The sequence below is a fragment of the Amblyraja radiata genome, chromosome 6 (assembly GCF_010909765.2).
Source record: "Amblyraja radiata isolate CabotCenter1 chromosome 6, sAmbRad1.1.pri, whole genome shotgun sequence".
In the NCBI taxonomy this organism is placed as follows: Eukaryota; Metazoa; Chordata; class Chondrichthyes; order Rajiformes; family Rajidae; genus Amblyraja; species Amblyraja radiata.
In genome coordinates, this window is record NC_045961.1 from 48,209,093 (window position 1) to 48,234,098 (window position 25,006).

The 25,006-nt window shown below is 43.9% G+C and overlaps 2 protein-coding genes across 4 annotated transcripts in view; one reads left to right on the forward strand and one right to left on the reverse strand.

The window, feature by feature from the left end:
- The window catches only part of cenpj (centromere protein J), a 68,926-nt gene extending 54,890 nt beyond the window's left edge, over window positions 1-14,036 (reverse strand). The window contains exon 1 of the mRNA XM_033022720.1: window positions 13,982-14,036. The gene's annotated coding sequence lies outside the window, so the exon portion shown is untranslated. The remainder of the gene's footprint in view (window positions 1-13,981) is intronic.
- Window positions 14,037-14,237: 201 nt separating this feature from the next.
- mphosph8 (M-phase phosphoprotein 8) overlaps window positions 14,238-25,006 on the forward strand; it is a 36,295-nt gene continuing 25,526 nt past the window's right edge. The window contains exons 1-3 of one of the 3 annotated variants that reach the window (XM_033022724.1): window positions 14,269-14,295; window positions 14,338-14,441; window positions 23,077-23,223. In XM_033022724.1, coding sequence (XP_032878615.1) covers window position 14,295; window positions 14,338-14,441; window positions 23,077-23,223 — 252 coding nt within the window. In that variant the 5' untranslated portion in view covers window positions 14,269-14,294. Of the gene's footprint in view, window positions 14,442-23,076; window positions 23,224-25,006 lie in introns of all 3 variants that reach the window. The other 2 variants (XR_004412344.1, XM_033022723.1) reach the window with 2 other exon arrangements.

Here is a 25,006-nt window from a genome sequence, read left to right on the forward strand (position 1 = left end):
CTATAAATACATGACAATGAGATTTTAAAATCATGTTATATTGTGAATTCTTGTGTGAATGTTATTTGGACACTTAGGCCATTTAAAAATGTTAATCTTTTATTAAGAAATGGATAGATGGTTAGATCTAGTAAATGAATTTTGTAACTAGCTGCAATTGGGTAACTAACTAATTATATGCTTTAATTTCAGGTCATCCAAGAAAGATTGTTTAATATTTGTTTCAGAATGCTTCAATCTATAATAACTGAAAATGTCTTTCAGTTCTCTAAATTTTTAAGAAAGTTATGGGCTTTTGACTGTCCTTGATCACAGCTTTTGTGTTAAGTCAATGGAAAAGCAATAGGGAACAAGATGCTATGAAAATGGCCTAACCTTTTTTAATACTGAAGATATGAAAGTGAATTAGGTGTCAAATTAAACTTCTTTTTATGCTTTATCTGATGGCATAAATTGCAGACTTGATTTTTAAAATCTCAACATTTTGTAACATTTTGTAACATTCTAACCAAAAATAAAATATTTCTGATGTAAAGACAAATCTATTATTAAATCTAGATTGTTAAATGAGTGCTTTAATAAATTTTACTGCAAGCACTAGAATCTTTCATTTTAATTGGACGATCACATTCAATAAAATAAGGATTAATATACAAGAGCTATTATGCTTTACCTACTAATCCTGGTTAGAGTCATTTACTAACCTTCAATGATCTGAAAAATGCCCAAATTACTTAAAATAATATCTTCTAATAACTTTTTCTATTATCAGGACACCTCACTCTATCAACCGTGTATTTATTCTAATTATCATTCCTAAACAAGGCATTTTCAGATTATTTCCTTGATCCCTCAATATACACAAATAACTTATTTCCTTCCGTTCTTCCCCAAGTACACAATTCTGTGTAAAGATCATTCCAACACAATGGCATTTTGGTTTTCCATTCACTGTGATGTTCTGTTGATCTGCGCAATCATTCTGGCATTTGCTTTCAAAAACCTAAAATGAATTTAATTAGGAAATGAAAGTCTTGATTATTGTGCGATATAAAATAAGCTTTGGTAATGTTTTGGTGAATTTGTAGTCCTTCTGAGTAGTGTCTACAACAATACACAGTACATCAGACGTCTAACCAATGTAATAGAAACATAGAAAATAGGTGCAGGAGTAGGCCATTCAGCCCATCGAGCCTGCACCTCCATTCAATATAATCATGGCTGATCATCCAACTCAGTATCCCGTACCTATCTTCTCTCCATACCCCCTGATCCCTTTAGCCACAAGGGCCACATCTAACTCCCTCTTAAATATAGCCAATGAACTGGCCTCAACTACCTTCTGTGGCAGAGAATTCCACAGATTCACCACTCTCTGTGTGAAAAATGTTTTTCTCATCTCGGTCCTAAAAGACTTCCCCCTTATCCTTAAAATGTGACCCCTTGTTCTGGACTTCCCCAACATCGGGAACAATCTTCCTGCATCTAGCCTGTCGAACCCCTTAAGAATTTTGTACGTTTCTATAAGATCCCCCCTCAATCATCTAATTTCTAGCGAGTACAAGCCGAGTCTATCCAGTCTTTCTTCATATGAAAGTCCTGACATCCCAGGAATCAGTCTGGTGAACCTTCTCTGTACTCCCTCTATGGCAAGAATGTTTTTCCTCAGATTAGGAGACCTAAACTGTACGCAATGCTCCAGGTGTGGTCTCACCAAGATCCCGTACAACTGCAGTAGAACCTCCCTGCTCTTATACTCAAATCCTTTTGCTATGAATGCTAACATACCATTCGCCTTCTTCACTGCCTGCTGCACCTGCATGCCTACTTTGAATGACTGGTGTACCATGACACCCAGGTCTCGTTGCATCTCCCCTTTTCCTAATCGGCCACCATTCAGATAATAGTTTACTTTCCTGTTTTTGCCACCAAAGTGGATAACCTCACATTTATCCACATTATACTGCATCTGCCATGCATTTGCCCACTCACCCAACCTATCCAATGTGAAGGCATTGCCCCCAAAAAACTTTTAAAGTAATGCACCATCTTTAACTCCCATTTTCTAAAATGCTTCCACTGCCAGCTTCTAAATTTGTTAATATTTTCCCCCATGACTGTTTGAATTCATTCTGTCATGTTTTCACTTAATCACAATGAAGAATACAATTAGATCTTCAGTACCTACCTGTGATGCATCAAGTTCTCATCCAAAATCTATCCAGTAATTTATTGTTTAATTGGCCATCTATAACAATTCTTCTCCATTTCCTTAAATCAGTGGAACAATACTTTTTTTTTACTGACGATCCAATTATAGCCAGACGATTCTTTCCATTAGTTTTTCCCGTACCCCATTTACTTTAGGTATTAATTTCTAGCTCTTCTATTTTATATTATACTAGACCAAGTGCAGACCCGTTGGGTCTGTTCCCCCAACGTGCAGTTGCCGGGAGGGAGGGCAGCATGCGGCGTCACACACACTAACTACCCCCCCCCCCCTCCGCGCACACGCTAATTACCCCCTTGATATTATATTAATATTATCAATTTGCTCCTTTTACCCCACAACGGTCCTATCTACTGACGCATTGCCCCCAACTCGCCGGTGCTTCTAGAGAGTGGAGGAGAGCCGGGCGGCAACAGCCGTTATGGTCGCGCGGGGCACGCGATTAGAAGGTGGCCAGTGGGAGGCAAAAAAATGAGTGGGGGGGGGGGTGAAGGATTTTATTAAAAATGTGTACAGAAAAATGACTAAATTTAATGAGGAGTGGATTTGCGAATGTAAAAGTAAAATCGCCAGCAAAATGGTAAAAATCTCGGCGTTTTTGCGTCTGGTTTTCGCGGAGTAACGAATCAAAGGCAAAATCAAAATGACATACACCCACACACACAGAGTTTTAAAAGTATATAGATTATATACTGCCAGTGTTGGTAACATTACCTTAAGATGTCAGGCATGTAGGCAGTTGCCATTCAACTCTCTCATCACTGCCACTCTTGGTTGGAGTCATTATTTATCCTAAACAAACATTGGGTAACCAAAGTAACCACCACCTTCCTAATGCCACCTACGTAGAATAAATCATCTACATAATATTTAGTTCTTCCCGGGATGGCGGGACTGTCATATGCTGAAAGAATGGAGCGACTGGGTTTGTACACTCTGGAGTTTAGAAGGATGAGAGGATATCTTATTGAAACATATAAGATTGTTAAGGGTTTAGACACGCTAGAAGCAGGAAACATGTTCCCGATGTTGGGGAAGACCAGAACCAGGGGCCACAGTTTAAGAATAAGGGGTAAGCCATTTAGAACAGACACAAGGAAACACTTTTTCTCACAGAGAGTTGTGAGTGTGGAATTCTCTGCCTCAGAGGTCGGTGGAGGCAGGTTTTCTGGATACTTTCAAGAGAGAGCTAGATAGGGCTCTTAAAGATAATGGAGTCAGGGGATATGGGGAGAAGGCAGGAACGGGGTACTGATTGCGGATGATCAGCCATGATCACGTTGAATGGCGGTGCTGGCTTGAAGGGCCGAATGGCCTACTCCTGCACCTATTGTCTATGACTCTTAACAAATAATTACAATTCGATTGCATTTGGTACATTACCAGATGACTGTGAACACAATTGCCACTACTTTGGTTACTTAAAAAAAAACATTCACCTTGGTGCCTGTTTTCACACTACTTTGAATATTTTGACTCATAATAGATATTTGAATATTATCTTTTGCAGTAATTTGAATCAGTGGGATCATCTGGTACTCCCTTTTCAGGATCTTCACCAAGGCTTCATATAGCTCTCACTCTGACCAGACGGTACTAGGCTGACTTTTAGTCCATGCCTACTGTAACAGACTTCGGAGGATATTCAGAGCTTTGGAACTACCTGCATGTTAACATACTTTTAGAACTCACGAATATCATACAAATAGGAGCACCCAACACCCCTAAACTGTATACTTCGTAAATCACAATCATATCAGCCATCTTAGATGGACACAAATAACTTTTCTGTCTGAAAAGGATTAGTTTATTGTCACATGTGCCAAGGTACAGTGAAAAGCTTTTGTTGTGTGCTACCCAGTCAGTAGAAAGACAATGTATGATTACAATCGAGCCATTTACAGTGTACGTGATAAGGGAATAATATTTAGTCCAAGTGCAAGGTTATCAACCTGCAATGTCACCTATTCCTTTTCTTCAGAGATGCTGCCTGACCTGCTGAGCTACTCAAACATTTTGTGTCTATCTTCGGGATAAACCAGACCTGCAGTTCCTATACACACATGTTCAGCCACCTTAGAACTCCAAAGTGAACGCAAACCATCCTCAACCAAAGGGATTACCCAATGTAACTAGTTAGCCAAGAAACAAATACCAGAACATTTGTAAAAAAAGTTTACTTGCCATCATATTGCTATTAATTTTTTTAAAATCGTTGACACAAACTTAAGTACACATGCTTTCTTTGAAAAACAAGACATGTTCAATAAGCGAGCGGTATCTCGATAAACGCAAGGAATCATGGAATTTGTCAAAGGTCATTTGGGATTTTTTAAAAAGCGAACGCAGCGCTGTGCAAACTGTGTATACATTGTTAACTATTCTACCAAGGAATTAATCTAGAATTCTGTCAACTCAATAGCTTCCTTTCTTGTTCTACTGTTCACACAACTTACACAGTGCCAGTTCTAGTTCAGTTCATTAATCTGCAATAATGAGATATTCAAAAAGTTAAAGAATTTATTATTTTCATTTAATCCTTAATGTGTTTGCTACGTGCGAGGAATTTACTACATTTTTCACAAGTAAAGAACATCAGAACGAATATTTTCCCTCCCATCCGTGACCTGGCTGTCTCATTGGTCTGTTCTTCAAAATTAGACTGTTTCCAACCCGTTACTCTACCCTCCCTTATAAAACTGGTCACCACCATGAAACCTACCACCTGCCCCCTCGACACTGTCCCCTCTGCCCATCTAAAGGATGTCATTACAATAGCCGGTCCCAGCATCCTCGCCATCTTCAACAGTTCTCTGGCCACTGGCACTGTTCCTACCTGCTTCAAGCATGCGGTGGTCCAGCCCCTCTTGATAAATCTAACCTCGACCCCACCTTGCCAAGCAACTACAGACCCATTTCAAAACTGCCTTTCCTTTCAAAAGCCCTTGAAAAGGTAATTTTAAGTCAACTTATGCCTTACCTTCACAAAAATACTATCTTGAAAACTTTCCAATCAGATTTCAGGGCACACCACAGCACAGATTCTGCCTTGTTGAAGGTACATAATGACCTACTGCTCACCATTGACTCCGGTGACTGTGCAATCCTGCTCCTTCTCGACCTCAACGCAGCATTTGATACTGTCGACCACACCATCCTAATTGATCGTCTCCGGTACGGGGTTGGTATTGATGGCACTGCCCTGAGCTGGTTCATCTCCTACCTCAAAGGTAGGAGTTTCTCTACTAACATAGGCAACTCTTTCTCATCCCCAGCTAGCCTCTGCGGTGGGGTTCCACAAGCTTCCATATTTGGCCCCATTCTCTTCTCCATGTATATGCTCCCCTTAGGCCAAGTCATTCAAAGGCACGGCATTTCCTTCCATTGCTACGCAGACAATACACAACTATCTCCCCTGAAGCACAAAAAACGATCAAATCTGCTTAACCATATCCGCTGTCTCGAGGATATAAAGTGTTGGATGGCCCAGAATTTCCTCCAAATAAACAAGAGTAAGTCTGAGGTCATCCTTCTCGGCCCCTCGGACTCAATCAAAATGATAGCAGGCCTTGGAAGCCTTACCCCATTACTCAAACCTCACGTCAAATACCATGGCGTGATATTTGACTCAGCATTGAAATTTGACAAAAAAGTCAATGCCGTGGTTAAAGCTAGCTTCTTCCAGCTTCGGATGATAGCTAAAATAAAACAATTCGTCCAGTTTGATGACCTCGAAAAGATCATCCACAAATTTATCGCCTCCCGCCTAGATTACTGCAACTCCCTCTACACTGGCATCAGCCAATCTTCCCTGTCCCGCCTACAATTGGTCCAAAACGCCGCAGCGAGACTACTGACGGGCACCCGAAAAAGGGACCACATCATCCCGATCCTGGCCTCTCTCCACTGCCTCCCTGTGCGGTTCCGAATAAATTTCAAGATCCTCCTTTATGTCTACAAAGCCCTTAACAGGCTTGCCCCCACCTACATCTGCTTACCCACCACACTACCTCCAGGTCCTCAGATCGTCCGACTTGGGGTTACTGAACACCCCACGGTCTAGGCATAAGCTCAGGGACGACTGCGCTTTTGCGGTTGCAGCTCCTAGACTGTGGAACAGCATCCCTCTTCCCATCAGAACTGCCCCCTTCATCAACTTCTTTAAGTCGAGACTTAAAACTCATCTTTACTCTCAAGCCTTTCTTGATGTCCTCTGAGTGACGGCTATATGTATGTATTTATGTATGTACTTAATCTATGAACCAATGTTGTATAACGTTAGTACCTCCACCAATGTAAAGCACTTTGGCCAACGAGAGTTGTTTTTTTAATGTGCTATATAAATAAAAGTGACTTGACTTGACATGCTACTGGAATAAGAAAATATTACTTGTGTTTGAAACATTTTATCTTTATTCATAATTTATGTGTAAAATATATTTAATCTGAGACAGGCAGCGAATGTATCAGTGTGATGTGGGCTGATGCTTTACCTACAGGCGGTATGAATCTACCGTTAAGGCAAAGATTCATCTCAAAGGAAAACTGAGTACAGGGTTGGCCCTGTGAAGGAGCCACCAATCTGATATAAGACATTTAACTGCGAAATGCCTGCCCTTTAGTATTGGATAGATTGAGTGGAGGGTCTGTGCTGTTCCAAGTTTGCGGTGGTTGCGGTGCGTTTCCCCCAGCCATCTTACCCAGCACAGCTCAGTTCGCCAGCCCTTGTTAGCAGAGGCTCTTTGTGCAGATGTTACCCGAAGCCCAAAGGTTTTGTGGAGGTTCTGCATTAGGATCGGGCACACTGCAAGCTAGCGAGAGGGCTGTCAGATCAGCCCAGGTTGCTGAGTGGCGGAAGGGCGGATTTTAACGGGTCGTTATTAAACTGTTCCATCTGTGCGGCATCGCCAGCTCTCTCTGTCCCAGATCCCCCACCCCAACTGTCGACAATGTCTGACTGAGAAAATGCTCCCACTAATATTACGGGTTGGCTCCACGTTTGCCCACTTGCTGGGGCAGGCAGCGCCTCCTTCAAAGAGAGCAAGAACAGGTCCCGTCAGCTGGGGAGCTGCGACTCACTCCTGAGTGAAGCCTCTAGTTTGGCTGCGGTTCAAATTGCTGCAAATTCTCATAATTATCACCGCCCGGTCACCCGGACCTGGCTCCCAACTGTGTGCCCTGACAGAGTGGAACCAACCCCAGAGGTTAAAGCGATAGCATTTTTATTTAAGCCAACCCACCTCGAAAGTTTAACCAGCCTGTTCGAATGCAATCTGAACTTTCCAACCTACCCCCCACACAGCACTTTCTCGTTTCCTTCAATCCAGGAAGATTGTTTAGATTGTAATGTAAGGACTATCTCAAATTGGTTGACCGCACAACTTGTAATTCGTGTAAATCAAGGGTCGGCAACCTTTTCTACTAAGGGGCCAGGACATATGTCTGTGAGCGGATGGCGGGCCACATCTATCACGTGTACACATGGAACCCGCCCCAGATGGCAGGCATCAAATCACGTGTTCACGTAGATCCCTCCCCTTGGAGGATGCCACCCAGAGCACTGAGCTCAAATAGCATACTCACTCGTCCCCGGTGTACTGAAAACCCCAATCCCGACAGTGAAGCTCAGACACGGAAGATGCACGGCTGTACCGACGGCTTTGTGCAGAATGCGGTACAGCCAAATCACCTTCCAAATTCACTCCAGCATTTTTTTTCTACCATCGATTTTTATAGCATCCGCAGTTCTTTCTTAAACATTCCAGGTACCAGAGATGACAGAAGTCAGCGGGCCGGATGATTGAGGAATAAAGATACGCCTGCGGGCCGGATGATTTTGGGTTAAGGGTCGGATTCGGCCCGGGGGCCGTAGGTTGCCGACCCCTGATGTAAATCAATATCAAATTTGAATGGCAGTGACTCAGGCTAATGCTAGGGATTTCATAATTGACAGGTTCGTTCCAGGCATTCTTGCGTTTGCAAGGCCGGTGTTGTATTGAGTCAATAATTTTAAAAGATACAATTGTGGATTTGTGCAGCCTGCCGTACGCTGTGGCCTACTGCTGACATATTTGACATTTATTTATAAATCTTATTGAAATGAATACGCTGGTCCGTACACACACAGCTCAGCTGGCAAGAATGACCCATGACCTGGGCAGGTGCAGTTGTAATACCAAACTCGCTTATTTCATTCAAACTAAAATGGCACTGGAGTAAACTTCCATCCGGCACTCAAATACACCTGACCATTTCCAACATTTCACTACCATTTCATGACCTCACTATCTGCATCGCAAGTGATTGACTCCTGACCGACATCCACTAAAAACCCACTGACTCCCATGGCTATCTGGACTACACATCTAAACCCACCCTGCTTCCTGTAAGGATTCCATCTCCTCCTCCCAATTCCTCCGTCTACGCCACATCTGCACCCAGGATGAGGTGTTCCACACCAGGCCATCGGAGATGTCCTCATTCTTCAGGGAATGGGGGTTCCCCTCTTCTACCATAGATGAGGCTCTCACCAGAGTTTCGTCTATACCCTGTGACTCTACTATCATTCCCCATCCCCCCCACTTGTAACAAGGGCAGAGTCCCCCTTGTCCTCACCTTCTACCCTACCAGCCGTCACGTACAACAAATAATCCTCCGTCATTTTCGCCACCTCCAACATGACCCCACCACTTGCCACATCTTCCCATCTCCTCCCCTGTCTGCTTTCCGCAGAGACCGCTCCCTCCGTAACTCCCTGGTCAATTCGTCCCTTCCCACCCGAACCACCCCCTCTCCCTTGACTCCATTCAAGGACCCAAGCAGTCTTTCCAGGTGCGGCAGAGGTTCACCTGCACCTCCTCCAACCTCATCTATTGCATCCGCTGCTCTAGATGTCAGCTGATCTACATCGGTGAGACCAAGCGTAGGCTTGGCGATTGCTTCGCCGAACACCTCCGCTCAGTTCGCAATAACCAACCTGATCTCCTGGTGGCTCAGCACTTCAACTCCCCCTCTCATTCCAAACCTGACCTTTCTGTCCCCAGCCTCCTCCATGGCCAGAGTGAGGACCACCGTAAATTGGAGGGGCAGCACCTCATATTTCGCTTGGGCAGTTTGCACCCCAGCACTATGAACCAAAGATCTTAGAGCAGAGCAAGATGGGCTACTCCTGCGAAATACAATGGGCTGACGTGTAGTACGCTACGGAGGGGATCCTGGGCATTTTTCCCCGCCCATTTTAGTAACCGGAGCCTACCTGACCCGACCTGACTCGCAGTGTAATCAATGTTGCGGGGCAACAGTTTGTGTGTGTGATATAGGGTTAGATTCATAATTCTGTCAGTTCATACTTCTTGTCAAGAATAAAATTTGACTCTGGTAATTGTCTTTTTTAATGTTTTTTAAATCATTTCTTTTTAAATGGCTCACAAGCAGTGTTTGAGTTGATTTTGTAGTAACCGGAACCGACCCGACTCGCAGGGTAATTGACATTGCGGGGGAAGTTTTTGTGTGTGATATAGGGTTAGATTCATAATTCTGTTAGTTCATAATTCTGTTAATTCTTGTTAAAGAATAAAATGTTTATAAACACACATACATGAATGTGATATAAATGTATATAATCATATAACACACACAATTATATTTCTTCTGATCCAATTATGAACTTTATTTCAGACTAGACAAGGGACATTAAATAAGAAACATTGTAAACCTCCCCGCAACTTCACACACATTAGGCCTTATCCCCCCCCCCCCCGGCACCCCCTCGCCTGCCCCCACACGACAATGTCTCCCCCCCTCCTATGCCCCTCTCCCTGCTGCCCCACACTCCCTCTCCCTGCTGCCACGGGCCGCACACTCCCTCTCCCCTGGCCCCACACTCCCTCTCCCCGCTGCCCCGGGCCGCACACTCCCTCTCCCAGCTGCCCCGGACCGCACACTCCCTCTCCCCGGGCCCCACACTCCCTCTCCCCGCTGCCCCGGGCCACACACTCCCTCTCCCCGGGCCGCGCATTCCCTCTCCCCTGGCCCCACACTCCCTCTCCCCGCTGCCCCGGGCCGCACACTCCCTCTCCCCGCTGCCCCGGGCCGCACACACCCTCTCCCGCTGCCCCGGGCCGCACACTCCCTCTCCCCGGGCCCCACACTCCCTCTCCCCGCTGCCCCGGGCCCCACACTCCCTCTCCCCGCTGCCCCGGGCCGCACACTCCCTCTCCCCGGGCCGCACACTCCCTCTCCCCGCTGCCCTGGGCCGCACACTCCCTCTCCCCGGGCCCCACACTCCCTCTCCCCGCTGCCCCGGGCCGCACACTCCCTCTCCCCGCTGCCCCGGGCCGCACACTCCCTCTCCCCGGGCCCCACACTCCCTCTCCCCGCTGCCCCGGGCCCCACACTCCCTCTCCCGCTGCCCCGGGCCGCACACTCCCTCTCCCCGCTGCCCCGGGCCGCACACTCCCTCTCCCCGCTGCCCCAGGCCCCACACCCCCTCTCCCCGCTGCCCCGGGCCGCACACCCCCTCTCCCCGGGCTGCGCACCCCCTCTCCCCGGGCCGCGCACCCCCTCTCCCCGCTGCCCCGGGCCGCGCACTCCCTCTCCCCGGGCCGCACACCCCCTCTCCCCGGGCCGCACACTCCCTCTCCCCGCTGCCCCAGGCCGCTCACTCCTTCTCCCCGCTGCGGAAACAAAGATCCGATCTTTGGCCGGAAGCACGATGGCAGAACAAGATGGCGGGGACTGGTCGCTAAAATGGGTCCTATAATCACCCATGAATCCGCCCATGAGCGTACTACGCGTTTGCGTGAGAGTAACCCATCTTGCTCCGCTATAAGATCTTTGCTATGAACATTGACTTCTCTAATTTCAGGCAGTCCTTACTTTCTCCTCCCCTTCTCAGCTCTCCCTCAGCCCACTGGCTCCACCTCTTCCTTTCTTCTCCGAAACGTTGCCTATTTCCTTCGCTCCATAGATGCTGCCTCACCCGCTGAGTTTCTCCAGCATTTTTGTCTACCACTGAAGTAAACATAACGTTTCGGAAATCTGCTACACGAACATCAAGTAAAACACAATAGCGTGGAAAACAAAAGCAACTCCCAGCTGATCAAGTGAACCTTTGAACTCTTATAGGCCTTTCTCATGGGGCGACTTGACGCAAGATGTAACCAGAGTGAAGTGGTCGTGGTCTAGCACGATATCACACGATATAACGGGGGGTAGATAAAGAGTTCCCACGGGTACTCGGCATTTCTGTTATTTGTGCGAGTGACTTGTCCGTCTCCCGAGCTTTCCCGTTAAATCTTGAATGAACATTGTGAACTGTGAAGTGTTGTTAAATCATCACGTGGCACAAATGATGTCACTTTTTTTTTCACACACTATTATCCTCCCTTGGTTGAATTGGCTCATTTGGAGACATGCCTGTACTAAGTAGTTTCGAGTACAGGATGGTGGTGTTTTTCATTGACGCGCTGTATGCAGCAGCCCTCTATGTGAATCGAGGACGCTTGCGTGAAGGCAGAAGGGTGAGATTAATTAAAAAGAGAATTAAGAGGAAGTCTCACTGGGTGAAGCCCATCTTTCAACGGAGACCTCTATTTGGACAATATGATAAACTGCTTAATGTGCTTAATCCACAGAGGAATCTAACTAGGGAACAGAGGATCTTCAATTACAGGCTGTCAAGGGCTAGGAGGGTTGTAGAAAATTATTTTGGCATCTTGGCAAACAGATTTAGATGCTAGCTCAAGACAATGGAGCAGAAGCCCAAGAATGTTGAGACTATAGTATATGCAGCATGTGTTCTGCACAACCTGATCCGAATGAGAGGTGCAGCTGCAGGATCAGCAACAGCCATCCAGGATGGTGACCTAGTGGACAGTGACACAGGGGGAATAACACTAGGTACATGGAGAAGTGGTGCAACCGAGGCGGAAATGGTCCCACTGCAGCGTTTCAAAGGTAACTCGGGCACATACAGTGGGAAAGAGCAAAGAGGCCATCTCTGCGCTTACTACAATTCACAATTGGGGAGTGTGCCGTGGCAGGACAGCTCTATTGATGGGTAGCCGACCACAGGAACACTACTGCATGTTAGCAGACATGCATAGAAAATAAGCTGATAATAATGTCCCGTTGTAATCCTGCTTACTTCTCTTTGTTTCACTTTCTAGTGTTGTCCTCTGAAAAGTGCTTCCTATAAGATGGTCGCCCGCAAAACCTGCCATTTAGCACATTGCATTGTCCCTTTTATTGCCTGAGTTTAGGCTTGTTGCGGAGGTTAATGAATAGAATCTGTTTAAAAAAATCTAGCGTGCCTCATCTGTTGATTTTCATGTTTGCGAAGCCCTTTTTTAGACAAATGTTGTTTGGTGTGATGCACCTTCTCTCAATATGTGCAAGAAGTCGTCTTTTTATATTGTCAAATAGGAATAAAGACTTTGTCTCACATTGACCGTGATGATTGTCTTATTTAATTATCTACTGAGAGGTGAAACTTTCAAACGTTTAAATAGCTCAGCAATTGAGGGACATGAACACTCAAAAATGAAAAAGAATGAAAATGTGATTATATCACCTCCCTTCAACTATTTTGTGTTTCAGCATGAGAGGGATTATAACATTAGAGACATTCATCTTGTCGTGATGTGTTAATGAAGAATTGCAGACATCAATCTGATAGTAAAAAATATATTTATTTAACAATGAGGTAAACAAGCACTGACAATCAAACTGCTGAGTTAAAAGCTTTATCACACTTCAGGCTATAATAAAATGTGGAGCCTCCAACAGAAACAAAGTAATGCCCAAGAGGAAAAAACACACATTAACATACAGACATTTATAAAGGACTCTAGATGTCACACCAAATGGTGAGTGGCCAACAACTAAAATAAACTAAAACTCAAACTTCGGGGTTCACCGTTCGCAGGAGTTCCCACAGTAAACGCAAGAGTCATTACGGATATCGCACTGGCCACTACGTCCATATAATGTTTCAATGTTCAACCACAAGTGTACAAGTCACTCTTGGAGAAATTCAAGCTTGCTTGAATTTTCTCCCGAGTCGACAGGTTACACGAGTACCTGCCGTTAGCGCCACGGTGGTCCACGGTGGTCCACGAATGCCGTACGGTTATCGTACGAGGTTCCCACGATGTTCAACTCTGGTTACCTCTTGCGTCAAGTCGCCCCGTGAGAAAGGCCTATAAGAACGCGATCATTTCTGGCAGTGGAAGTAACGAGGCAGCCATAGAATAGAATAGAATAGAATTACTTTTATTGTCATTAATTTCGTGCCTGCAGTCATACATACAATAATAAACAACAATAAACACAAAATTAACATCCACCACAGTGAGTCCTCCAAGCACCTCCTCACTGTGGTGGAGGCAAAAATCTAAGGGCTGCAGTCTCTTCCCTCCTCTTCTCCCTCTGCGCTGAGGCGATACCCCACCGGGCGATGGCACAAACAGTCCCGCGGCTCACCGAACCCCGCAAACGGGCCGGCTCAAACACCGCGGCCCGGGGTGGTCGAAGCTGCCGCCCTCCAGTCCAGCGGACGCAGCCTCGCAGGTTATCACAGAAAATGCTCCTTATTTTTTAGTATAAATTTTGCGTCGTTTATATTCACTACGCCAATGTTATTATCCGTCTTCGTCTTATTTTCCTTCCTCCTCCCCTCTAAAAGATATAGAACACTCAAAACATATCCTCACCCTCCTACCGTGCCTAAGGCCTTATGTAAATACTTACCTTTATTAATAATTATAGTTTGAATTGGTTGAACGATGTGTCCTTCGAGGGATGTGAGCTGTGATTGGTGATGTCCGTGAACTGATCCCCGCCTTCCACACCGCCCATTGGAGGGACGGGGCGGTGCCGTTAACGAATGGGGACGACGTAAACAACCGCCGTCCATCGCCGATTGGTTAACATCTAATGTCAATCATCGTATTCTCACCTTTGATTGGTTCGGGGCAGAGACTCCGTCATCCAAGCCTCGCCCTCCGGTTGTCGTTTCTCCTTGATAGTTTTTTCGGAGTCACGAACGTTAGCGACCGAGGCGATGGCGATGGCGGCGGCGGCGGCGGCGACGACGACGACGACGGTGGCGGTGGTGGAGGCGGAGAAATCGGAGCAATCTGAGCAAGAGAGCGAAGCAGAGGAAGATGTATACGAGGTTGAGAGGATAGTGGACATGAAAGTTTCTGAGGTAGGAGAGCAGGATTGATCGGGCGAGGGTGTTTGCTGTTGCTGTAACTCACCGAACATGGAGGCAGGCGGTGTGTTTGCGGAGTGAGGCCTGCGGCTCGGCTTTCTTCAAGTGCCACAACACCGTGCGATTACTCCACTGTGTTGCCTCATTTTCTCCATGTCGATCCGGTGTACTCACTACATTAATTTTAGATAGTAAATCCGATTGCTGGAGTGTCATATTACTGTGGTGTTTATTTAATGTCAGATCCCGATAATTAAATGTCAAGCAAGGGGTAAATGACAGAAAAACGATATCTCGGCAAACGGATAGCTTGTGTGAATTTAAATATTATGAGAACTATTGTTGCTATGGCTTTTTAAAATAATACATAGTTTAGTTCAGAAAACATTGTGTGCCTGTCCAATTTTGGGCAATACATTTCGTGCGCCTTTTCACTTTCATAATAGAACTGCATTCATTTAACACGAAATAAAGACTTCATTTGGGACCCGCAGACTTGTGCTAATTTACTTTAAACATTGTAGTGTCAGACGTTGGGATCAGAGTAGGGAAATGCATGACATTGGTAAGGCCACATCTGGAGTACAGTTCGGGCAGCCCTGATGTCGTTAAACTGGAAAGGCTGCAGAGTAGATTTATGTAGGAATGTTACAAAATGTTGAGATTTAAAAAATCAAGCCTGTAATTTATCCCATCGGATAAAGCATAAAAAGAACTTTAATTTGACGCCTAATTCACTTTCATATCTTCAGTAATAAAAAGTTATGGCCATTTTCATACTCGGAAATTAGCATCTTGTTCCCTATTGCTTTTCCATTGACTTAACACAAAAGCTGTGATCGAGGACAGTCAAAAGCCCATAAATTTCTTAAAAATTAAGAGAACTGAATGAAATTTTCAGTTATTATAGATTGAAACAAATATAAAACATCTTACTTGGATGACCTGATATTAAAGCATACAATTAGTTAGTTACCTAATTGTAGCTAATTACAAAATTGACGGAAATAGTCATAAACACCCAGACTGCCTTGAAAATTCAAAAATGTGATGTTCTCAAGGTCAGAACTTTAATATTATTGTATTATATGCTGTAAGTCCGTAACAGATAGGTAAATAAATAACAATTTCTAGCAATAGGCCAAGTCTTTATGGAGAAGATCAGTTGCTAGCTGGTACATTGGCATATCATAATCAGTAGCATCATCATACTCCTCAGATTGTAACCAATAAGGAACTCTGTACACCTTGTTTTTCCTCAACTTTTCAATTTTGGCATTGTAAACTACAGGTTTTTGCTCTTCAAACCACGCATGACATACTTTTCTGCCCACTACTTTCCCATTAAGAATGTCCTGAAGATCATCACATTTGGAGCAGTCCAAATTCGGATAATCTCTGCGAATGCTGTTTAAATCGGTCTCTTTTGCTGGGCATTTGGATCGGCAATTTTGCATTTCTTCTTCGGAGACATCTGTTTAAAATGTAAAGGAAAAAAAACACTGAACAGCATTAACAGAAACAAGTTATTATTTGCAGTTTTAGAAAAAAGGTAGAAATGATAAAGTTAAACACTAAAGCAAATAGTAAATACCCAACAAAAAATTCATATACATCAGTTTCATCAAATCAATTGAATTCATCTAAATTCAATTACTAGATCTAAACATCTATCCAATTCTGAAGAAAAGGCAAAACATTTTAAATAGCCTAAGTATCCAAATAACAAACTAAACCCATTCACACAAGAATTGACAATATAACATGATTTTTAAATCTCACTGTCATTAACATATGCAAAAATGGAAGGAATTTAATGTTTAATTCCCATAAATTAATCTAGAAACATCCCCTCTCAATATAATCAAAATTATTATTTTTTGCATAATACATGTGACACAAACTGTTGTGGATATTTAGTATAAAAAATATTGATTATGAATAAACAATAACACAAAATATAGACGATTTAGATGCTCTTATGACATGATTGTCCAAAAAAAAGAGAATTTTAATCATCTTGCGAGTGGGTGTTTCTGGAATGCGATCGATTGGAACATTGCCGTTGCCGTGAATTTTTAGCCCATATCGGCAGGCAAGACATGGCCAACTCGTATGGGGACAAAATAACATTTTCGCATCGTAAAATTAGACTAAAGCCACCCCAAGAAGCAAGATTATATGTGGAATAAACAACTTACCTTTTGTTTTGTCCTCATAGAAACATAGAAAATAGGTGCAGGAGTAGGCCATTCGGCCCTTCGAGCCTGCACCGCCATTCAATATGATCATGGCTGATCATCCAACTCAGTATCCTGTACCTGCCTTCTCTCCATACCCCCTGATCCCTTTAGCCACAAGGGCCACATCTAACTCCCTCTTAAATATAGCCAATGAACTGGCCTCAACTACCTTCTGCGGGAGAGAATTCCAGAGATTCACCACTCTCTGTGTGAAAAAAGTTTTCCTCATCTCGGTCCTAAAAGATTTCCTCCTTATCCTTAAACTGTGACCCCTTGTTCTGGACTTCCCCAACAATCTTCCTGCATCTAGCCTGTCCAACCCCTTAAGAATTTTGTAATTTTCTATAAGATTCCCCCCTCAATCTTCTATATTCTAGCGAGTACAAACCGAGTCTATCCAGTCTTTCTTCATATGAAAGTCCTGACATCCCAGGAATCAGTCTGGTGAACCTTCTCTGTACTCCCTCTATGGCAAGAATGTCTTTCCTCAGATTAGGAGACCAAAACTGTATGCAATACTCCAGGTGTGGTCTCACCAAGACCCTGTACAACTGCAGTAGAACCTCCCTGCTCCTATACTCAAATCCTTTTGCTATGAATGCTAACATACCATACGCCGTCTTCACTGCCTGCTGCACCTGCATGCCTACTTTTAATGACTGGTGTACCATGACACCCAGGTCTCGTTGCATCTCCCCCTTTCCTAATCGGCCACCATTCAGATAATAATCTACTTTCCTGTTTTTGCCACCAAAGTGGATAACCTCACATTTATCCACATTATACTGCATCTGCCATGCATTTGCCCACAATTGATATTGCGATCCGTGACGTTTTTTACTTTAATCCAGCGGTTAAATTGTCCAGCGACACCCCCCCCCCAAAGGCTCCGGAGTCACACTCACAGCCGGTGGCAGATCTGCAGCGCCGCAGAAGGTGGGTTTTGTAACATCACTAATTTATGGGTCTGGGCCTGGAAGGTTTGAGTAGGGATGGATAGGCTGGGTCTGTTTTCCCTGGTGTAGGAGGGATGACCTTAATGATTTATAAAACAAAGAGCATAGATAAAATGGATGGCCACAGTCTTTTTTGCCAGGGTAGAAAAGTCTAAAACTAGAGAGTATAGATGCGAGGGGAAAAATAAATAGACCTGGCGGCAACTTTTTCACATAGATGAATGAATTGCCTGGGGAAGTGGTAGAGATGGGTACAAATATGACAACAAATACACTTGTTCAGCCATTTGCAAACAAAAGGTTTGGAGCGAAAATGGCAAGGCGTAGGGCAAGTGGGACTATCTCAATTACGCCACTTAGTTGGCATAGATGAGTTAGGCTGAAGGGTCTGTTTTGGTGCTATACAGCTCTATGACTAAACTTTAAATAGTTGAAAATGAAGAACTATTTAACTTCAAGGTAATGGACCAAGTGCCAGGAGGTGCAGTATAAGTTGGATAGCTGTTTTATGATCATATGGACATGATGTGCGGGGTAACTGCCTTCAGTGAATAAATTTTCTGTGATTACCTTCGAACAAGAAAATGCAACTACATTCCCCATTTTCACAGAGTAGGTGCTCCCTTGACCAATGTAGAAAGAAAGAATTGCAGATGCTGGTTAATACACAAAGAATTGCAGATGCTGGTTAATACACAGAATGCTGGAGTAACTCAGCAAATCAGATATCATCTCTGGAGAACATGGATAGGTGACATTTTGGGTCGAGTCTGAAGAAGGGTCTCTGCCCAAAACATTACCTACCCATGTTCTCCAGAAATGCTCTCTGACCTGCTGAGTTACTGCAGCACTTTGTGTCCTTTTATCTCCTTTGTCCCATCTTGTACCCCCCCCCCCCCTGTCTCTGCACATCAATTCTGTCTTTCTCATTGACCCCAGAATATTTCCCTCACTGAATGGCGGTTCTGCGTTCCTATTCCTATCCTCATTAAATGTTGTTCCTTTCTGCCAGTCGCTCCAGAATATGCAAATTTGGACCTACACTTGAAATTTCCAGTCCACCCATTTCCTTTTTGGTGATGATAGAACATTTTTTTAACCCCTATCACAAAATCAAATCGGTAACATTTTCAGGGTACAGAAACTGCCAGTTACTTACCTCTACTGCTCCATGTATCTTATGAAACTGAGATAAACTGTGATTTGGGAGGAATTATAAACTGATTTATCCAGTACCTTTTTGGCCTTTTTGTACAGAGCTGCTGGTTGCTTGAATAATGCAATGAAATTATTCATCTCCCGGTCGAGACACAATTTGAAACATTTTTTGTATTTACGGACAGGAGTGTGGGAGTGTATGGAGATGTGAACCAGTAAGTAATTAGGTAAGACTTTGTTGGTATTAAAAAGATGAGCTTGGTATAGGCTCATGGTAAATGGACAGAAGCTGTGGTGTGGCATGGGATTGGAGTTTACCTGCATTCTTTGTCCAGACCAATTTAAAATGCATATCAATATTTTACTCTATCCTTAAACCTTAACTTTATGTTGTCCTGGTAAGTGGTACGAGAGCACATTGAATCCCTTTGTGGAAGTGGCGGCGCTGTTAACAGCTGCGTCGCCTGCAGTCCGTCTGTCTTTACTTTTTTCTGTTGTTTTTTTTGTCTTGTTTTGGTTAAGTTTTAGTTTGTTGGGTTGTGTTAGAGGGGGTGAAACATGTTCTCTGTCTCTTCCTTCGGGGGAATGCGACTTTTTCGTGTCGTATCCCCTTTCTCTGCCTCCGTCTGCGCTGAGGCCTAATGGCGGAGCTGGCGGCCTCTAACCTGCGACTGACCCCGAGGCTCCGGAGGCAGAGCCAGCCAGGACTTACCAACGAGAGGCTGGCCGTCTTCGGGGCTAAGGCAGCGGTGGCCCGACTTGCTGGTGCGGCGTTCTGGCTTTCGGCGGCGGCCTGGAGCTGATGCAGCGGGGCTCGGAGCTGAGACTGCGGGACCCGGAGCTGGGGCAGCGGCCTGGAGCTGGGGCGGCTGCCCGGAGCGGAGACTGCGGGACCTGGAACGGCGACTGCGGGACCCGGAGCTGGGGTGGCGGCCCGGAGCGGAGACTGCGGGACCTGGAGCTGGGGCAGCGGCCCGGAGCGGAGACTGCGGGACCCGGAGCTGGGGCAGCGGCCCGGAGCGGAGACTGCGGGACCCGGAGCTGGGGCAGCGGCCCAGAGCGGAGACTGCGGGAACCGGAGCTGGGGCAGCGGCCCGGAACGGAGACTGCGGGAGCTGGGGCAGCGGCCCGGAACGCAGACTGCGGGACCCGGAGCTGGGGCAGCGGCCCGGAACGGAGACTGCGGGACCCGGAGCTGGGGCAGCGGCCCGGAACGGAGACTGCGGGACCTGGAGCGGGGGCGGCGGCCTGGAGCGGGGCCGGCGGCCCGGAGCTGGGGCGGCGACCCGGAGCTGATGCTGTGGCGGGCCGTCTCGGAGCGGAGACGGCGTTCCGGCTTTCGGCGGCGACGACATCACCACGGAGGTCCGCTGGACTGGAGAGCGGCATCTTCGGCCTGGATCGATCGCCTCAGCGCAGAGGGAGAACAAGGAGGGAAGAGACGGAGACTAAGACTTTGCCACCATCACAGTGAGGATGTGCTTGGTGAACTCACTGTGGTGGATGTTTAATTTGTGTTATTGTATGTTTTGTTATTATTGATTCTGTGTATGACTGCAGGCAACATAATTTCGTTCAGACCGAAAGGTCTGAATGACAATAAAGGATCTATCTATCTAGTTTCTTTATCCTTGTTACATAATCTACTTTAGGGTGATAGATAAAGAACGATGCACTGAGAAAACTCTGCTGGTGTAGCAATCATTAAAAAATGCTTAAAGATCTCTTCAAGTACTAGTTTTTTATGGTGTGCTCTATTTTTCTTCTATCCTGCAAACCTATTTTTGTGGAAATGTTTAGGTTTTACATTGGAAGATAATTTGTAGGAAATGAGGAAAGGGATATTTTGTTTGTGCACTGCAATGGTGCAGAGCACAATTATCACTGTATTCTGATAACTTTGAACCGATTTGTTTAAATGATCCTGCAGTGAAATTACATGAGGTACAAATGGTTTTTAATAATGAATACATGGTCGTAGAATTGGTATAGTTCTATTGTTGAGCAGTAATGGTGTAGAAATTGGTAATTTTCAGTGACAATTTTCTTTCAGTGGGGAACTTGGACGTCTGATAAGACAGTTAGAGTAACACAGTGGGTCAGACAGCATATCTGGAGAAAAGGAATGGGTGACATTTTGGGTCGAGGCCCTGCTTCAGACTTCTGACATCAGATTGCCTGCATCAGAAATCTGGAGGGACCTGGGTTTTGGGAACATTCTGAGATGAAAAACATTGATCATTAAGCCTAAAATCCATATTATTAGACCAAAATTAATTTACCTTTCTCCTCATATTTGTGTATAATGATTTTTTCCGAAGAAGGAATAGATTAATTCATTTGTTAGTAACTATCTTTTTGTTTACCAAATATTTTACTCTACAAGGTTATGAACGTCCGTAACATTAAATTCTCATTTGGGAAGAGTGTAATTGAGAAAGTTGTTAAATTATGACATTATGGAATAAAAGTGCTTTTTCTGATTTTTTATCTGGCGGCAATAATTGAATTCTGAAGATAAAAACTCAATGAAAAGCAATTGCATTCAATGAGGGGAATTTGAGTTTGGATAAGGAAACTGGAGCAAATGGTCTGAGAGAAAGAAAAGGGAGTCAGATTGAAATACAAATGTTTTGTGGAGAACAGTGGGTGAAATACAAGTTCAAAGATCAGTACTGTGGCCTGAAAATATTTGTTCAGGAATATCTTAGTTAGTTTTAACTATTGTAAAGATAAGATGCAAATAGACTACACAGAGATTACGAAGTGTTATTATTTAAAAAATAAAGCTTAAATGTGATTTTGAGAACAATTATTCAAAAACTTAATATGTACAAATGGAATAAGAGCAGCAGCTAAAAAGTGGAATTTGGCTTTTTTTTTTAAAAGATCTATTTGGGAACCATCAAGGGAACGTGTAACCTTTAGATTGTTCAGTTTACATCTGATAATGCTCACATTCCATATCTCATGTAAATATACCAAGATGCCCTAAATTTTGCCAGAGCTGGTGGTTGATATAAATTAGACATAAGTATTTTTTGAAAAAAAGTTATCTATGATATAGAATGAAGAAGTTGGCATGGGTTGGGTATTTGAGGTGAAAATTGATTATAATAAAGATGAGTTTGTCAGTTACTAAATGAAGCATTCAAATTGGAATTTTCAGTTATTTAATGGAATAATCGTTTAACCAGTTTTGATTGGAATTATTGGCTAATACTATTAATTTTACCTATGACATTTGATCGCAAACAAATACAGTAAACCCTTGTTTTAATTGAAATCTTTATAACAGATTTCGGTTATGGTGGGCTGACCTACCGATGGCCAGGGATGTCAACTCACCTGGATTCCAGGCCCAGTTCCGGAGTCTCGAGAAGTATTCCGACCCAAAATGTCCCCTAGTCATATTCACCAGAGATGTTCTCAACAAAAACTGGAGATAAATTTAGACCCAATAATTCAGGGCTGATCACATTTCTGATGTTAACTTAAAGATGTTAAATAAAGATCTTGCATGTTTTAGATGTTGATTCTAAAAAAACAAACATGTTCTTTTGAGGGTAAATATTTTGAATGATTGTAAATTTATAAATTGGTTATAAAGGGAAATACTTTGTAAAATCGAACAAAACTTGCTACTGCATACCCCAGGCAAATGGTGAGTAAGGCACCCATAAACTTATTGCGCTATCATGTACCGTTTTGGCTGTATTTCGCGAACATACATACATACAAGATGATACTTTTAGTTATACAGTGCCCTCCATAATGTTTGGGACAAAGACTGTTCATTTATTTATTTGATTTTGTACTCCACAATTTGAGATTTGTAAGAGGAAAAAAAATCACATGGATAAAGTGCACATTGTCAGATTTTAATAAAAGCCATTTTTAAACATTTTGGTTTCACCATGTAGAAATTACAGCAGTGTTTATACATAGTCTGTCTCCCCCCCCCCCCCCCCCCCCCCCCCCCCCGTTTGGGACACAGCAATGTAATGTAAATGAAAGTAGTCGTGTTTAGTATTTTGTTGCATATCCTTTGCATACTACGACTGCTTGAATTCTGCGATTCATGGACATCATTTATATCCAATATAAATATGTGACGTGATTTTATTTTAAAATAGTTGGGTAATGGACCCTGTATGATTCTGGTATTATGAGGGTGGATATCTTTTCAATGAATATTTTTCTTATACCTGCTAATACTATCTGCATGGTTTGAGAGATCCTGTATAAATACGATTTTAATTATTACAACAGGGTCAAATTTTGTACAGAGTTCACTGGAAAGGCTATCCTTCTGACGATGATACTTGGGAGCCAGAGGCTCATTTGGAGGACTGCACAGAAGTGCTACACGTTTTCAAGCAAAAATCAAAAGAAAAATCACCTGCAAAAGACAATCGGGTGAGAATTTGCTTGATTGTATTACACAATATTTGGATTTATAGCATAGAACCATCTTTGACTTCCTTCCATTTTATCTAATACCATTCATATAAGTTCTGAATCTTCAGCAGCAGTTTGTAATATGCTGCCATTTTAAAATCACTTCAGTGTAAGTTGATCTCTTTTTGCCATTAATTAAGATTTCTAAACTGATATGAGCCCTGCAAGTTTTGTAAAAGAAGAAAGTCCTATTCTGATGGACTCATTGTTGTTTGAGTTTATGATCTTAATGAGCTAGGAATTGATTATTTATAATTCTGCCCTGTTTGATCTTCTATAAACTAATTCAAGCCTGGTAAGTAATAGATGGCTACTGCGAATGGTGCAGTTTGATAGGCACATGGTTGGACAAGGGCCACACATGAAAAGACAGAAGGTGTGCAACAAAAAGATTAAATAGCTGAGAATTATGAAGCTAGAGGAAGGAATGTGGGGGGGGGGGGGCGGGGTGAATAGGTGCAAGTCCAGGCGAGACACGAGAGAGAAGGGGGAGGTGAAGAAAGGGGGATGGGCCATTTGAAGTTACCTAAAACTGGAGAATTCAACCTTCAAACTGTTGGGTTAAACAAGTGGAATATGAGGCACTGTTCCTCCAGTTTGCATGTGGTCTCGCTGTGGCAATGGAGGAGGTCTAGGACAGAAAGGTCAGAATGGGAGGAGGAGTATTGTCCCTCTGATCTGCGAGATATATTAGTTTAGCACAATCTAATTATGATTTTTTTTCTGCGTTGAACTTTAATTCATCTAAAACAGTTTGTTAAAAATTGAATTAACATTTTCGTCAATCCAACCAGTTAGATGGGTACAATGAAAACTCCTAATGAATTGATGACTCCAACCCAAAGAACCACTAAATATTGAAATAAAAATGAAGATTAGAAACATCAATGTATGGAACAAAGATATAACGGATACTAGACTAAGTGGGACCCGTTGGGTCCCAGCATCACATGGGAGGGCTGGTCCCCCAACACAATATTCCACCTCTCCACCAATTCCAATATTGGTGGCCAGTGGGGGTGGGGGGTGGGGGGTGCTTTCTGGAGCACTAGTGGGCTGAAGGGACTGGTTTCCAGAGGGCTAGTATGGACATTGTGGGCCGAATGAATTATTGTGCTGGCAGCTCACTCCCTCACGGCTGGTGGGCTGGCAGTTGACTCACGGCTATTCCTTGAAATTCCATTTCAAGCAGGGTGCAAGGCCACCAAATTCAAGTGCGGTTTCTTACCACTTAAAGCAGGGTGTAAGGCCACCAATTCAAATGCAGCTTCAAACCATTTCAAGCAGGGTGCAAGGCCACTAAAGACAGCGAGTCGTGACCTCTCTCTCCTCCATCTTGCAGAGACTGAGCAACGCCCACACTTCTGGGTTTTATAGTCCCTCCCCACCCACCAGTAGGGGCGTGGCCTTCATGGCATGATTGACAGGAGAGAGAATCTCAACATTTTTAAAACTCTATAAGCTCTTATTTTTCATCGATGGGAAAAATCCTCGGCACCTGATGAGCGGAGGGGGACTCTGAGTAAGATGGCCAAAAATCACGGCCGCACGTGGTAATTTTTTTTTCTAAAATCAATATAAAGTGCAAACATAAGTGGTCAAGATTTGACTTTTAATTGTACAGAAGGCAAGGCAACTTTAATGGGGCAAGGCAACTTTAATGGGGGCAACTTTAATTAGGCAATACAGCTTCAGCATTTCCAAACCAAAGGCAACACAGCTTTAGGATTTCCAAACCAAA